General features: G+C 42.1%; 1 protein-coding gene across 1 annotated transcript in view; it reads right to left on the bottom strand.

Annotated features, from left to right (window-relative positions):
- Nucleotides 1–1321, bottom strand: part of SBNO1 (strawberry notch homolog 1) — a 43123-nt gene extending 41802 nt beyond the window's left edge. The window contains exons 1-2 of the mRNA XM_052654543.1: nucleotides 1190–1321; nucleotides 531–635 (exon numbers count right to left, since the gene is read on the bottom strand). Coding sequence (XP_052510503.1) covers nucleotides 531–635; nucleotides 1190–1321 — 237 coding nt within the window. The remainder of the gene's footprint in view (nucleotides 1–530; nucleotides 636–1189) is intronic.
- Nucleotides 1322–17632: the final 16311 nt, after the last annotated feature.

Below are 17632 nucleotides of genomic sequence, written 5' to 3'. Positions count from 1 at the left end.
AGTAATTTCTATGTTTAGGGAGTTCCCTGATGCCCTGGTGGTTAGGATTCCAGGCTTTCATTGCCAGGGCCAGGGTTCAGTTCTTGATAGGGGAAGCTGAGACCCCATAAGGCATAGCTGCCAACAACAAAACTGCTATGTTTAACACGAAATGAGGAACTCTACATTTAAAGCATAGTAATATCACATAATAATTATATGTGCCAATGGACCAAACTTATTAAAATGAAAAATGTAATAGGATAATGTGTAGTTCATTTGTACTTCATGAGTTCTTGATCATTTTCAATAAATAAACTATAAAGGTGTTTTTTTCCCTATCTTTTGATCAACATAACTAACAGAAGAGTGAAAGAAATGTTTTATAAAGTTCAGTTCAGTTGTTCAGTCATGAAAGTAGATGAGAGTAAAATATTGGGAAAGCAGCAAAAAGCAGAACTAGTGAAATAAACTATTTTATAATAAAGGTTATTTTCTGACTATAATCCTAAACTATTTTCATAGCAATGCCAAATCTAAATAATTCTTACCCTAACATTTAAAAGTGCCGGAGTAGGTACCGTCTCTGGTTCTTGTTTAACAGGAACTGCTGCTTCAGTCTCCAAACCTAGTTCTAATGCACCAAGTGGCACTGACTGGAGAGAAAACATCAGAGAAAGAAACAAAGAATGATGGCAGTGAATTCTGTTTCAAGAACAAGAGATGTATTTATTTCATTAAAATTTAAAAAAAAAATCCAAGCTTTACATTCAAATGGAATGTAAAACCACTGGATACCAGGTACAAAATAACAATATTTGCAATATCTTCATTAAACTACAGTAACACCAGAATCTTATTTTTGCTTTCAGAGAATGTGTATCATGAAACCTACACAAAAAATGAAAAATGTTTGAAATCTCAGAAAAATGTTCCTAAAAACTACAGAGACAAGTATTGAGATTAGTGGTCCTCGCATAATAACTCTAAGCAATTCATCTCTTCCTTTTATATCACCATCTATCAAAGCAGAAAACGTCTTGATTTGCACTACAAGTATTTTCCACCTTGTGAATGAACACTAACACTCCACATAACAATAATGTTCACATGCATATTTAAAATTAAGACTTATTAATACCTATTTCTATAATAGAAAATAAAAATAAGAAAAAATTCATTTTTTACAGATGCTTTGGAAAACTCTTACCTGCTGTATGGGAGGGGTAGGTGTTGGAGTTGCAAGCCCCGCATCTCCACCATCAATATCAAAGAGGTCATTTGGACTAATTCCACTCTCGCTCAAAGCAGCAAGCAGTAAATCTTGCCCTGGTTCCACCATCTTTAGAACAAAATATTAAATATTAACATAAAAAGCTTAAAATGACAACTAATACTCCTCTAAATATAAACCAATATTTTCTACCAAATCCATTCATTCAATATTTATGAAGAATCTTCTACATAGCAGGCAAAAACAGATGAAAATAGTCTCTTATCCAAAGAAATTCACATTAAGATGGAAAGGACAAGGGACTTCCCTGGTGGTCCAGTGGCTAAGACTCTGCACTCCCAGTGCAAGGGGCCCAGGTTCAGTCCCTGGTCAGGGAACGTACCACAGTGAAGAGTTCACAGCCAAATAAATAAATATTTTTTAAAAGGAAAGAAAAGCCACACTATGCAATTCAAAAATAAAGTGGATGATTGAAAAAAAAAAAAAGGTGGAAAGGACAAAGAAGTACGTAAATCACAGCAAGAGTCTATGTCTACAAAATGCTGTGGGAACAGAGAAGGAAATGGTGAATTAACCTGGAGAGAGAGGTTACAAAGATGACAATGCAAGCAAGTCTCAGGTAAGAAATCGCCAGGCAGACAAGGATCTTCTGGATAGTGCACTCAAACTCATGGCAGCACAAAGATACTGGCACTCCAAAAAAGATGGCTACAGTAATTCACCATGTTCACCGTGGGTATGGAAGCTCAGAACAGAAATATGAGGTTCACAAAGGTGATGGAGAGAGACAGGAAATTATCGCCTACAGCCTGTGCACTATGCTAGAGAGCACATTTAATCTTATGGGCAACAGCAGTTACTAAAGGGTTTTCAGATAGAGAACTGCATGATGTAGTCAGATCTGTGGCTTAGAAAAATTACTCCACAGCAGTGTGGAAGCAAACTGAGAATGGGCAGAGTAAGACCAAAGCAGGGAGACATCTTAGGAAACTGCTACAGCAGACCAGGAAAGAGATGATACAGTGCTAACAGCAGGGTACAGAGATAAAGAGCGCAGAATGGATTCCAGGATATTTACGAAGGAGAATCCGTAAGTTTGCATAAAAGCTCAAAATGAAAGACAGAACATGAAATACACATAAAGTATAAGTTGGTAGAGGATTAGAGTTAAGCCATGAGAAAATGGGGTTGGAGGCGGGGGTTGAGCACAGGAGACCTAAAGATACATGGAGTTCAGCGGGGCAGGGCGGGGGATGCCTATTTCAAGTAGGCAGACACATTTTCAGTTTGAGTCTCCCAAGCCAGATCAAAGTATTCTACCACTAAGATGGATTTTTATCTATTTTGTAAGGAAAAATAAAGTTTAACAGAGCTTTCTCAATTTTAACTTTTCTCATTAATTTATCTGAAATAACTGATTTATACATACAAACATACTTATGGGCAATCTGACCACTTGGTTTTCTCAGAGAACTAATTCCATGCTACATAAATAATATTCTAATTTCAGTTAGTCCACTTGTTTTCAGACTGTGCAATAGAATTAAATGTTTCAGTATGCCCTACCAAAGAAAAAAAACGTTGTTAGCCAAGAATACCACCACTTCCCAACATACAAGAACTACTCTTTTACATGAAATCAGGACATTTTAACAGAGAAATTCTCTACTAGATAAGTCATTGTCATCTGTATATCATTTAGAAAGATGTTCTAAAGGAAATATGAATGAGTTTTAGGTGGAAACCACAGACATTGAGAAACCAACTAAGGGGAGACCTGCTGTTTAAAAAAGAAAGGAGAGCCCAAAGAAGATTTCCCCAAAATTTTTCAGAGAAAAGAAAAGAAGTCTAAGGAAGAAAGCGTTTTGAGCAGACAGCAGGAAGGGAACTGACAGTGATTAAGTGTCTTTTGAGCTTCCCTGAAAGTTCAGTTGGTAAAGAATCAGACTGCAATGCAGGAGGCCCTGGTTCAATTCCTGGGTTGGGAAGATCTGCTGGAGAAGAATACTGAAGCCCACTCCAGTATTCTTGGGCTTCCCTAGTGGATCAGCTGGTAAAGAATCAACCTGCAATGTGGGAGATCTGGGTTCGATCCCTGGGTTGGGAAGCTACCTTAGATAAAGTAAACGCTACCCCTCCAGTATTGTGGCCTGGAGAATTCTATGGACTGTATAGTCCATGGGGTTGCAGAGAGTAGGACACAACTGAGCGACTTTCACTTTTTTTCACAAGCCTTGCAGCTTGTTTAGCTCTTCATGTACATCACTAGTTCATGACAACCCTTAGCAAGATAGGTACTACAACCCTAGACATGAAACTGAGGTTCAAAAAGCTTAAATTACCCACCCAAGGTCACATCTAGATCTAGACTTCTCAAACTCCCGAAGTCATGCCATCTCTTTCCAATCAGTAGATAAAGAAGTCAATGTTGGTGGGAAGTTTCAATACTTAACTTCAGAATAAATGCCTGTCTGAACTGGAATGGGGAGTGTTGATATTACACAGCAAGATGGAAATATGAAAGAACCAGATGCCAGAGGAGACAAGGAGAAATATCCCAACATGGATTTAATATAAAATTGACAAACTATTCTAATAAGGAAGTAATAAATAACACTTGACCATACTTTACAAATTACTATTCTAGTACATAGTACACATGTACCAAGAGTGCTAAATCAATGCTTAAAAAAATACATTTTCAATTATAAAATACTTCACTAGGACCAATGACCTAACTAATTATACTCAAAAGTACACAAATATCATTAATTTATTTCAACAAAAAATCATCTAAGTGTTACTGAATTCATGAGCTTTTTGAAATATATTTTCTAAACTATCATTAAAAGTACAAAAATATCATTACAGAAGAGACGAATTTGGGGAACAAACCTGTTGGCATTCATACAAGAAATAACAACAACAGTTTTAAGTAATAGTATCAGTGATCTCTTCAAAGTTCATAGGAATCACAGTTTGAGACCCTCTGATCTGAGTAGTGACCAAGTAGTGACAATACCATAAGAGACACTGTCTTTCACAAACTATGAGTGAAAAAGATTTTAATTTTATACACATCTTATATACAAATAAAACCTAGAGCCTTTCTCTCAAGCCAATTGGGCAGAAATTTCCTATTTGTACTTTTTTTTTTTGCAATGAGAAGCAGGGAAGGGGATACAGAGAAAACATTTATGCCAGTGTCTAACTTCATTAAGCAAAAACCCTTAATATTTAATCATATTCCTATTCTGAAACTATTACAGACTCATAGAATTTCAGTGCTCAAGCTAACAGAGCCCCTAAAAGGTTATATTATGCAACCTTTTCCACATTTTACAAACAAGATATATTCCTGAGAGGGAAAACATTTTCATTTTGAAAGTATATAATGTAAACGAAAAAACCGTTAAGTGCGAAAGAACTGTTACAGTGTCTACAAACATTTCACAGACCTCAGGTGACATTTAACAGGTAGCAACCGAATACTCTGTCCACCTGATGTGAAGAACTGATTCATTTGAAAAGACCCTGATGCTGGGAAAAATTGAAGGCGGGAGAAGGGGATGACAGAGGATGAGATGTCTGGATGGCATCACCAACTCAATGGACATGAGTCTGAGTAAACTCCAGGAGTTGGTGATGGACAGGGAGGCCTGGCGTGCTGCGGTCCATGGGGGTCACAAAGAGTCGGACATGACTGAGTGACTGAACTGAACCTAACAAACCTAAAAGTTACTAACCATAGAGCGATTCTATTTCAAACAATGAACAACAAAAAGGTTCTATTTTTATCATAAATACTTTCAAAACTATCACCTGTTCAAACAGTACATCTATCAAAATATCCATGAAACTAAGAAATATCCTTGCCAGGAAAAGAATCCTGAGAAACAACAGCCAATCAGAAGAATGAAAGGATACAGTTCCCACTGAGAATACCAACATTGAAACCTATCAACAAAGACAAGGTTCCTCTTGTTGAGACCAAAGCAGATCTTTACAGCTCTGGAAAGACATAAGGGATGTATCTGCAGTGGGAGCAGCACACCACAGAGGTTGAAGTGGGAGTCAAACATAACACATGGCTTCGAATACTGCTAGTAGAATGAGAAAGTCAAGTAATAAGTTGACTCAGTTTTCTCATCTTCACCTGGCAATAAAAAGAAAACCTACTTTATAGGATTGCTGTGTTGATTAAATGTTATACTACTTGGGATAAATATTAGCTGCTGCTGCTACTGCTAAGTCGCTTCAGTCGTGTCCGACTCTGTGCAACCCCATAGACGGCAACCCACCAGGCTCCCCTGTCCCTGGGATTCTCTAGGCAAGAACCCTGGAGTGGGTTGCCATTTCCTTCTCCAATGCATGAAAGTGAAAAGTGAAAGTGAAGTCGCTCAGTCATGTCCAACTCTGTGCGACCCCATGGACTGCAGCCTACCAGACTCCTCCGCCCATGAGATTTTCCAGGCAAGAGTACTGGAGTGGGTTGCCATTGCCTTCTCCGAAATATTAGCTACTAGCTATTAACTATCATCCTGATAAACATTACTTCAAATTTCAAAAAATGTTTTTCTTCAAATTGCTGATGCAACACCTTATTTCCAAAATATAAACTTTACCTGTTAGCAATTTAATTCCATAATTAACTTCCGTATTAGCTCTATAAAATACTAGCTCTCTTTCACTCAGGTCATACTTTCAATTTGTCCAGCATATCTAGAGGAAAGTGGCAGACATCTTCAGATGTGTACACATAGTATCATTTTTAAGAAGTATCTTTAGAAAAAAATCTTAGGGAGGGGACATAGGTATACTTGTGGCTGATTCGTGTTGCTATATGGCAGTATGTTTGTCGCTCAGTTGTGCCTGACTCTTGTGACTCCACGGATATATGGCAAAGGCCAACATAACACTGTAAAGCAATTATCCTCCCCAAAAAATATATCTTTGCCTGAAAAGGATTTTTCTATTTAATAGTGCTAAGCATGTCTGATTTTGACCCAACTTTTGTTTTTACACAGCCCGGGTATCTGATGACTGACATTTAGCTTAAGAATCTGAAGGATAATGATCCACTTTGAATTCAACTGGTAAGTCCATCAACAAGTATTCATTAAGTGTCTACTAGGTACTGGTTCCTTAAGAATATTAGGTAGAAGGAAAGGTAGATATAAACAAGTTTGCTAAAGAAATTTTTCTTTACCTAAAAGGGTATAATCTGTATTTTTTAACACCTACTTCCCCAAGCAGCAATTGCTCAGTGCCATGCCCCTCCCCTCACTCTTACTACAAAATCTATAGAAAGAATGGAATCACAAAGGAATGTGCAGATTATATACAAGTTCCAAAAATGTTTTGAAAAAGCACCATGAGAAAGAATGGGGGAGGAGGGTGAAACTATGTTCTCGATCACAACATGAAAATCAGATGGCTAGTCTTCCCAACATTCACTGTATGGTTGGACTTTTTTTCTCTTAACTCTCAAAATAACCCGTAAGTAAAAATTACCTGTTATCCCCTTGTCGGAGATGAGATACTGAGGCTTAGAGAGATGAACTGTAACAAGTTAACAACAAAGCAAGCTTGGAGCAGAATTACAAACCTAGGTTGGCTGATACCACACCTCCCAGATTCTGTGTTTTTGAATCCCATACCAGTATGTTTCAAACTGCTAGTCACAACAGGATGAGTTGTCAAATAATTTACCTTATGACCAGTATATTTTAAATGTTTCAAATACAGACTATTCAAATATGTTAAATACAGAATAGAATTAGTTCAGCACACAGTAAAAGGTAAACATTATTACATAAAACTCAGTTCTACGTGTGTATTAATGTGCTAGTTTACAATATAAAACACATTTCTTACTATGGAATACAGTAAAAAGGTTTGAAAATCACTGCTCTGTGTTACATACTGTCTCCTAAGAAGTAAATAAGCAAATTAATTTGATGGGTTTTGTACCATATATATATTTTTTGTTCATAAGAGAGTTCCTGCTCTTCAAGAGCCTATCCTTTCCATCTACAGAAAATTTCAGTGGTATCCCAAGGCTGTCCTTAATACTCAGTTCAGCCACATCAAAGTGGATCTGTCAATTAGCATAAAAAAAGACAACTGCAAAAACTTAAGGATTACATCATGTTGGTTACTAATTGGGTATTCAACAAAAAACAATTCCTCTCAGAAAGTATCTTTCTTTACTCCAATTTTCAAAAACCCAGGGAGCCTCATGAAAAGTCAGGTAATTTGCGAAGACCAGCCCTCGGACCTGCCTACTTTCTTACTTCACAAGCAGATCAGCAAATCTCAAATCAAAGCTCAATTTAGAGACTAAGAAAGGCCAAAATGTTATCTGTACCTAAAGTCTTCGCGGGTTGGGGCGGGGGGCGTGAGGACAACTTTAAAACCTCCATACTGCACATTTTAAATAGTAATCTCAGTAACGCCCTTAAAACCTGTAAAACTGTCTGAAACATGAAAGCATTCAATGGACGAATGACTGGATGAATGAATTCATCAACTATAAGTCACTCACTAAGCCTCCCTTTTTAACACTTATCCAGCAACTGAACTAAAATTTACTTAAATTTCTGAAGAACTGTAAGGAATAAATTTAGACTGGAAATAAACTGGGACATAAAAAGCAGAAGCCAGAGGAAAACGGTAAAGATGTCTTCTCTGGTAAGGTAAACACTGGAAGCAACTTCTTTAAACATGAAAATAAAACGTCCCCTTGCTTGCAAAACTAATGTCCTACCAGCAGTAAATTCTACATTTTACCCTAGAAATTCTGTACAGACTATCTTTTGTGCAGTGATGAAGGCTTTCCCCACTGCTTACAAAAATCAGTTCTGACTGCAGTAAATAACTGGGAAAATATGGGATCCCTTCGCACTGTTAGCTGGTTTAAGTGACTGCAACTGTTAGGAGGAACAGCGATAGAGAGCAACTAAGGATTTGACAGCTTTCTGGGCCCTCCTTGGCCGACACTTTAGAACCCCATTCCGTCTCTAATTCTGGTTACACTGAGAATATGAAATATTTAACTCAACATAAACTGCTAATAATCAACTTCAAAGGTCAAAGGGGACCCAGCTTTTAACCTTCTCTCATCAACACGTGTTCAGTACAAACTTCCGGGTGCAGTTACAATTGGCTGCGCAATTCAATGGATAAAAACGTTGCTTTCTTTGACTCTCATTTTCTCTCCCGTTCTTTTCCCACGTTTCTCAACCAGCTACTCCCCAAAACAAAAGCCTCCCACAGTTAACCGAGCACGCACATAAAAAAGAGCTTCTCTGCGCGAGGATCAAGTTAGTGGTCCGCAAACATTAACCAAACAGAAGCACAAAGCCGAGGTGGAAAGGGGAGGAGCTGGATGCCAGGGTCAGGAAAGAAACAATCACAAGGGTTCAGGAACATCCAAATCTCCTCAGCGGTTAAACCGACTTCAAACCACTTCTGGGAAACCACCAGCATACACTGGTTTGGGGAACTTTAGATGCTCGTTACGCCAAACACTCTCAAAGTAAGCAAATCCCCAACCGACTCGCCCCTCCACAGAGATGCCTGCTTAGCGTCTAGGAGGCGGGCGAGCGAGCTCGGGGCAAAATTAACCTCATCACTGGGTGAAGCGTGAAAGTGGCCCCACGTGTCCCACGTACCGTCCCCACCACCCCGACAGCGAGGTGACCAGCAAATTGTAGGTGCGGTGTCCTGACGCTCCCCGCACTCTCGCCCTGAACCGGAGCAATCCTTGGGTACGAGGACTTTTGAAGGATTGCGGTGCTCACTTTCCTGCGGGTCCCAGGACCTCACAGACCCCTGGTCTAGCTGAGGAACCAAAGAGGGCGACCCAAGCAGAGCCGGAGCCGGCGTCCGCAGACGCTGACTCCTCGCTTAAACGAGGTGTCTCCAACCCCGGACAGCGGGGCCCTCGGGGCCCGAGAGCCCCACGCGCGGCGACCGCAGGGCCCAGCGCTGACGGGCGGAGGAAACGAGCGCGGCGGGGCCGCCGCCAGGACCGTGCCCCCAAAGACCCCGGGGCGCGCAGCGGAGGGGGCGGCGAGGGAGGCCCCAAGCCAGGGTGAGGTGGCGGCCCCCCCCAGCCCGGCCCTGCACGGCCCCCTGAAGAGGGTGGGAGTGGGAGGCTGTCCGGGAGGAGTGTGGAGGCAGAAAAGGAATAAGGGGTGGACTTACTTTCCCCGCCGGATCCGACACCGGAACAGATTCTCTCAGGTGACGAGAGCTTGAAGAACCAGAGGCGACGGGAGCGGAGGCGGCGGTGGCGGCGGCAGCAGCGGCGTCCGGCTCTGCCTACCTCCCCGCCGCCATCTTGACGCCCCTCCCCCCAACCCCCCCGCCCCACGGGGAGGGGGTGGGGCGACGGATGAGGCGCCGCGCGCACGCAGCGCGCGCCGCGCGACCCACGTGACTTCCTCCCTCCCCCCCACAACACCCCACTCCCTAGCACCTCTCCGCCCCGCCTCCCTCCTAGGTGAAGGAAGATGATTTCCACCCCCCCATGACTGCCCCCTGCCTTCGCCGCCAAGCACGAACTCCGTCGCTCCTGCCGACCGGGTACCAGTGGTTGGATCCAAGGGAATTCCGGAACCCAAACGGTCCATTACCGCGGCTCCCGGGTGGGCGAGGGGTGAGGGGGCCGGGTTTCCGAGAAGGGGGAGGGGGGGGAAGGCGAAGGCCGCCTAGCAGAGTCACGTGTCTACTGCTTCCGCCGGCGCTCGAAAGACCTCGCGAGAGTTCCGTTCCTCCGCCCTTTCTCCCCCGCGGGCTGTCGGGAAGAAGGTCGGTGCTTTGACTTGCCACGAGGAGGTCAGCTGGTGGGCCGGGCGCATGCGTGCCACACCTACTTTCAAAGTCCGGCTAGGAGGGGCCTGAAGCTGTTTTCAAAACGTTTTTGGTGTGTGGCTTTGGCCCAGGAAGTTATCTAGTAGTGTCTCTGTCACTTTGAAACGCTTGTTACCTTAATGAATTCTAGAAGAAAATATTCGCCTACTTATTGCTTCTTAGGCTTGCTCAGAGCACTTTATTTAATGTGAAACCGCAAGTAACTGGAGCCCCTCGGCTGTTTCATTACCATAATCAGATCCTAAGGAGTGAGAGTTAGCCCCTCTTTCTCTTTTTCTCGCGCACACCCACTAACCTGAACAAACTGTTGCTCTCAATTAATGATTGCTGCAGGTCTGTTGCTACCCCCCTCTGTTCCTTATTTTTGTATTCTCCGTTATGACTTTTGTTACTGGTACTACTACTAAATGACCTGACCCAGAATAAACAAATTAACTTGGTAACCCTTTTGTAAAGTCATCCTGAGAATGCTGTTTGAACCCGTTGCTTAGGTAATGGGCACGCTGGGTGATTCTTGCCCCCTACCGGTGGCGCGTCGAACTCGCCTTGTGCTCAAAGCAAATTTAGTGGTTTGATTAACTTGGAGGTAAAAGTGTGAGCTCTTCTAGAGACAGTATGGGGCTAGGGGAGAGAGGGAAAAAAATTACGGCAAGAATAATTGAGTCTTCCAACGTAGTGTCTATATACATAAATATGTATTGTTCAGTTCAGTCGCTCAGTCGTCGTGTCCGACTCTTTGCAACCCCGTGGCACAGGCCAGGCTTCCCTGTCCCTCACCAACTCGCTGAGCTTGCTCAAACTCATGTCCATACAATCAGTGATGCCATCCAACCATCTCGTCCTCTGTCGTCCCCTTCTCCTTCCTTCAATCTTTCCCAGCATCAGGGTCTTTTCTAATGAGTCAGTTCGTCACATCAGGTGTATTGCAGCTTGAGCGTCAGTCCTTCAATGAATATTCAGGACTGATTTCCTTTAGGATGGACTAGTTTGATCCCCTTGCAGTCCAAGGGACGCTCAAGAGTCTTCTCAAACACCACAGTTCAAAAGCATCAATTCCTGTGTATTATATGTGTGCTGCTGCTGCTGCTGCTAAGTCGCTTCAGTCGTGTCCGACTCTGTGCGACCCCATAAACGGCAGTCCACCAGGCTCCCCCGTCCCTGGGATTCTCCAGGCAAGAGTACTGGAGTGGGTTGCCATATGTGTACATATAAATAAATATTTTAAAGTATGTTAGTGGCTCAGTCGTGTCAGACTCTTTGCGATCCCCATGGACTGTAGCCTGCGAGGCTCCTCTGTTCATGAAATTCTCCAGGCAGGAATACTGGAGTGGGAGACCTTCCCCACCAAGGGATTGAACCCAGGTCTCCTGCATTGCAGGCAGATTCTTTACTGTCTGAGCCACCAGGGAAGTCCAGGCATTTTAAATTGAAAGTTAATTACTTTGCTGTTCACTTCTGTTATTTCATTTACTGCATACACACACCTATAAAGATAAAAATAATTAAAATAGTTCTATAAGAACAATGCCTTAGAGGAACTTCCCTGGCAGTCCAGTGGTTAAGACTCTGCCCTTCCATTGCAGGGGCTCAGGTTGGACCCCTCATGGGGGGAAGTAAGATCCCACTTGCCCCACAGCAAGAGGTGGAAAAAAAAACCCATTGGAAAGCAAAGTCATTCAACTGTCTTGTTCACTACTTTCCAGTAGACTAGTTTATAATCTAGTACAGTTGACAGCAAACAAGCAATTGTCATATTATGAAAGAATGCAGCAAAGAAATCTAAGACAATGTAGTTAATGCATCACTGCCTTTGAAACTTGGTTGGAGCAATTCAGTTTCCAAGTGGCCCCCAAACTCTAGCTGTACACTGGGACTGGATGAGTCTGAGATCCACCTTTTTTTGGTACTTTCTGAGCATCTAAGCCAGATTCTAGGGACTTCCCTAGCAGTCCAGCAGTTAAGACGCAGTGCTTCCAGTGCATGGGGCGAGGGTTCAATCACTGGTTGGGGAACTAAGATATCCCATGCTGTGTGGCTCAGGCAAAAAAACCCAGATCCTTGCTGCCATCTCTGTACCATCTCTTTACCCTGAACCAAAGTAAAAGATGGAGTTTCGGGGCATATTTATACAGCTGCACATATGCACAGAAATGTTATGCACAGAGTTATTCATGGCAGTAGCAATTTGCAGAAGCAAAAGATGGGAAACAACCTTAATGTCTTTGAAAAAAAGATGAACTCACTAAACTATGGTACTTTCCTACAGTGAAACAGTTGTTAACAAGAATGAAGCACTTCTGTCTGTGAGAATACATAATATATTTTAATTGAGTGTACACTCGGGGCATCTCAGAATGACAACACAAGTAGTTTGTATCAGGGGATAGAAACTGAGATACTGAGGGTCAGAGGTAGAAGGAAAACTTACTGGAAACACCCAGAATAGAGATACTGCTGGAAGCAGATAATTCAGAAAAATTCCCTTTTCAGGCATAGTGTCAACTCCTCCTCCCCTGTGGCTATTATATTTACACTGTACTTTTTATTTCATTCACAAAATATTTATTGAGTCAGATATGTTAGAGGTATTGTGTTAGGGACACAAGTTTAAGAATAACAAATCAAGGGAAGGGGGGAGCGGGAGGAAGGTCCCCTTACAGAGTAGTAGGCGTTAATCCTCAAATTTCACCAAAAAATGTAAACTTGTAACTGTGACAATGCAACATAAAAGCTAACAGAACCTATTAGAGTAATTTGATCTCATCAGGGAAATCAAATAAGGCTTTCTTGAGAGAGTGATAACCTCCATAAGATTTGAAAAATAGGTCTTAACTCCTGGAAGTGAACAGGGAACTTCAAGAAGAGGAAACATGTTTCTGTAACAAATGTTCAGTGTAACAGACAGGAGCAAAGCTGAGAGAACAGACAGTAACAAAGCACGTGCACCAGTTATTAAGACATGGCTTTTCTGAACTTTCCTGGTGGTCCAGTGGCTAAGACTCCATATTCCCAATGCAGGGGGCCTGGGTTCAATCTTTGGCTAGGGAACTAAATCCCACATGCCACAACTAAGAGTTCTCATCCCATAAGTAAAGATCCTGCATGCTGCCAATGAAGATCCTGAGTGCCTCAACTAAGACCTGGTGCAGTCAAATTCATTAAAAATATATATATACTATTTCTCAGCTCCAAACTCAAGCATCTGTGCTCTCCTTAGTGATGCACTGCAAAACTTCACTGCTGCTTTGCCAGCTGTTTCAACATTACACTCTGCAAGGCTACAGGGAGGCTGCTAGGCTTGAGGAGGAAAAAGTTTCCTGTGAACTTCATCCCAGCAACACCTCTTCACCCTGGCACATGCCTTTCCTTCGTACAGGAGGAGCTGTATCCATTTTGCATTTTTTTCCCACACTTTATGGGTAGAGCTGGCCTCAACACACCAAACTCTCCTTCCAGACACGAGGACCAGTGGGAGCATCCACAAGGTCACTCTCTAAGCTCAGAGACACCAGCTGAGCAGAACCCCCTCCTGGGAGTTTGGGTATCAGCAACATGGGGCCCCCCTCCTTTACTTTTTAACTTTCAACCTTTACTTTTTTTTATTTTTTACAGTTTTTTGACAATTTTGAAATTACCAGGAAGACCACTTGGTTTTTATTTTATATTTATTTTTATTTATTTGGCTACCCTGGGTCTTAGTTGGGGCATGTGGGATCTAGTTACCAGACCAGGGATCTGACCTGGGCCCTCGGCAGTGAGAATCCTAACCACTGGACCACCAGGGAATTCTAGGGAGAATTCCTGCTTGCATTTTCACCCTATGCATTTAATGTGTTTATAATGAATGCCCTGCTATTCATTTTTATAAACTTTCTCTTAAAAACACCATATTTAAATTATTAACTTAAAAGGATACTATGGGATACTAAGGGTTATGGGTTCAACTGTGTCCTTCCTGAATTCATATGTTGGAGACCTGACATAAACCTCAGAATGTGACCTTATTTGGAGATAGGGTCTTTACAGATCTAATCAAGTTAAAATGAGATCCTTGAGGTGGGCGCTAATCTGACATGACTGTGTCCTTAAAAGGGAGATTTGGAGAGAGACATGCAGAAGAGGAGAACACCATGTGAAAATGAAGCCAGAGGTCGGGGTGATGCTTCAACAAGTCAAGAAAGCCAGCCTACCACCAGGAGTTAGGAGAAAGACATGGAAGAGACTCTTCCTAACAGTTCCTCAGAAGGAACCAACCCTGCCAGGACCTTGGTTTTGGACTTCTAGCCTCTAGAACCATGAGGTGATACATTTTTGTTACTCAAGTTGCTTAGCTTGTAGGGCTTTGTTATCAGCAGTCCAAGCAAACTAATGCAACTATTAAGAACAAGTCTCACAGGAATTCCCTGGCAGTCTAGTGTTAATGGCGGTCTAGTGGTTAAGAATCCGCCTTCCAATGTAAGGGGTAGTGGTTCGATCCCTGGTCAGTGTGGGACCTGAGATTCCCACATGCCAAGGGGCTACTAGAGAAAACCCAGGTACTGCAAATAAGACCCAATGCAGCCAAATATATATATATATATATATATATATATATATATATATATATATATATATATTTTTTTTAAGATTAATATTTCCTGAAAAAAAAAAAGCCCACACAGAAAAAAATGTGAGAAAAATCCCATTCTAAATTGAACAGCCTGAGCTGTGTTGCTAAACCATCTCTAAACTGAATTTCAAAACAAAAAACTACCCTTGCTCATCAATGCATACATTTTCCATGTGCTTTTTCAATAAAATTATGATTTTTAAAACTGTAAGGAATTCCCAATCAATTGAACAACTAGCTTTTAATACCTTTTCTTAAAGAGAGATGTGGCAGTGGGGAAGGGGGGACTGGGAGAAGGGGAGGGCAGTGGGCATGGGGGCGGACTTTCCTGGCTGTCCAGTGGTTAAGACTCTGCACTTCCACTTCAGGAGGTGCTGGTTCAATCCCTGGTTGAGGAACTAAGATTCCACATGGCATGCAGCAGTGGCAAAAAAAATTTTTTTTAATACTTTAAAAAGAGATACAGGGAGAAAAAATAGACCTGTTTATTTACAATAGATGAAAAAAAAGGCCCATCAAACATAAAAGCCATTCGCTATTTTTCATCCTATGCCAAATTTTTCACAGCATTGGCTATTTCTCATCCTATGCCAGATTTTGGGCTTCCCAGGTGGCCTAGTGGTAAAGAATCAGCCTGCTAATGCAGGAGACACAGGAGACCCAGGGTTCAATCCCTGGGTGGGGAAAATCCCCTGGAGGAGGAAATGGCAACCCACTCCAGTATTCTTGCCTGGAGAATCCCATGGCCTGCCTGGCTCCTCACAAAGGGGTCGGACACGACTGAGCACTGAGCACACACTTGCCACATTCTATACTCTCAATACCATTTTTGTGTTCATTCAAGTTTTGGTCTCCCTTCTAGAGAACCAAAAAAAAGAATGAGAAGAAAGTGTTAATAACTCCAAATTACAACAACTCATTAAGATGCAATTTTGTAACTTTATTTAGAAGTTAATTGCTAAACTTCTACATCCCCATACATTTTATTTTTATTTTGTCATTTCTTTATTTTTGCCTGCACTGTAGCTTGCAGGATCTTAATTCCCCAACCAGGGACTAAACTGCACTCTTAGCAGTGAAAGTGTGGGGTCCTAACCACTGGACCTCCGAGAAATTCCCCTCTCTCATTTAATTCTATCAATAAACCTATGAGGTAGGGAGAGTATTGTTTTATTTGCTTGAGTTCCAAGTATATATGTATGTACTATATGTATATAGTACATATTAACATATATGTGTGTATTTACATATGGGGATTTTATATATTTTATAATCTGTGCACATCTATCCATACATATTAAACACATATACACACACATATAATGGGAAAATGTATGTATATTATATATTTTGTTGTTCAGTCGTTAAGTCATGTCTGACTGTTTGCGACTTGCGACCCCATGAACTGCAGCATGCCAGGCTTCCCTGTCCTTCACTATCTCCTGGAGTTGGTTCAAACGCACGTCCATTGATTCAGTTATGCTATCCAACCATCTCATTCTGTCACTGCCGTCTCCTCCTGCCCTTGATCTTTCCCAGCACTCACAGATGAAGGAAGTTAGCAGATTACAGTGACCATGAGTGTGGAACACATACCCTATTTGGTAGAACCCTATAAGAACTCACGCCAACAAAAAAGTATTTAGGACCTCTCTGGTGATCCAGTGGTTGAGAATCTGCCCACCAATGCAGGGGACATGGGTTCAATCCCTGATCTGGGAAGATTCCATGTGCCGAGGGGCAACTAAGCCTGAGTCACAACTACTGAGACTGGGAGTCTAGAGCCAGTGCTCTGCAAGAAGAGAAGCCCCCACAATGAAAGCCCATGCACTACAATTAGAGAGAAGCCCCTGCTCACTGCGATTAGAGAAAGCCTGTGCACAGCAACAAAGACCCAGTACAACCAAAAAATAAATAAATGAATAAATAAAAATTTTTAAGTATTTAACAACAGCAAAAGCCTGGAGCAAATATTCATGTAAAGATAACAGCAGAGTAAGGAAAAATCATCTCAGCACTGGAGTGATTACACCCACATGGTATGGCCCTCTTAGGAAAATGGAGATCATTAAATAGACATTCCTAAAGCATGTCACGTTATTTCAAGATTCCAGGTCTCAGTGCAGATTACTGTCATTTAAGTAGCTATCTGCAGTCCTCTGTTTGCGTAACTGTTTGCAAAATTACTCTTTAGATTCACAAATCTATCCATCTACCCTTGGTTTAAAATCATGTAGTGGAGACTTCCCTGGTGGTCCAATAGTTAAGAACCTGCCTTGCAATGCAGAGGACGCAGGTTCACATCCCTGACAGGGAACTAAGATCCCACGTGCTGCAGAGCAACTAAGCCCAAGAGCCACAACTTGAGAGTCAGTTCATAGCAACAGAAGATCCCTCATGATGCAACAAAAGTCCTGTGTGCAGAAACTAAGACTCAACATAGCCAAATAAATATTAAACAAACAGAAAACCATGCAGTAGTTTCTTATCAGACTTGCAATAAAAATCTCAGTCCTTATTAATGGCTTTTGGGTCCATCAGGGTCTGGTCAGGAAAACAGAATTTTAAATAGGTAGTTCATTAAACAGGTGGCAGAGGATTGAACAAGCAAAAAGGGAACATTGAAGTAATTTAATCATAACAGCAGGAAGCAGTTCCCACTTCTAGGGCCAGAGAACAAAGAGAACAGTTGGGGTTAGCAGAGCAAGAGGAATCAGAAGAGGATTCCTGGAGGGCTGGTTCTTATGCCTCTGAGAAAGGGTAACCATGATGTTGGTGCTGGCCTTCAAGAGCCTCCCCTTGGCAGGGGAGGGGCCCTGCCAAGCTGGGGCTCAGAACTCTGAAAAGGGGCTGTTGCTGGCACTTCTGAGGTAGCACACAGGCTATTTCTGGAAAGAACCTGGAGAGTGAACCAAATGCCCTGTCAGAAG

This window comes from Budorcas taxicolor, chromosome 17 (assembly GCF_023091745.1).
Source record: "Budorcas taxicolor isolate Tak-1 chromosome 17, Takin1.1, whole genome shotgun sequence".
NCBI lineage: Eukaryota > Metazoa > Chordata > Mammalia > Artiodactyla > Bovidae > Budorcas > Budorcas taxicolor.
The sequence above is the reverse complement of the archived record's forward strand: the minus strand, read 5'-3'. Positions and strand labels throughout refer to the sequence as shown.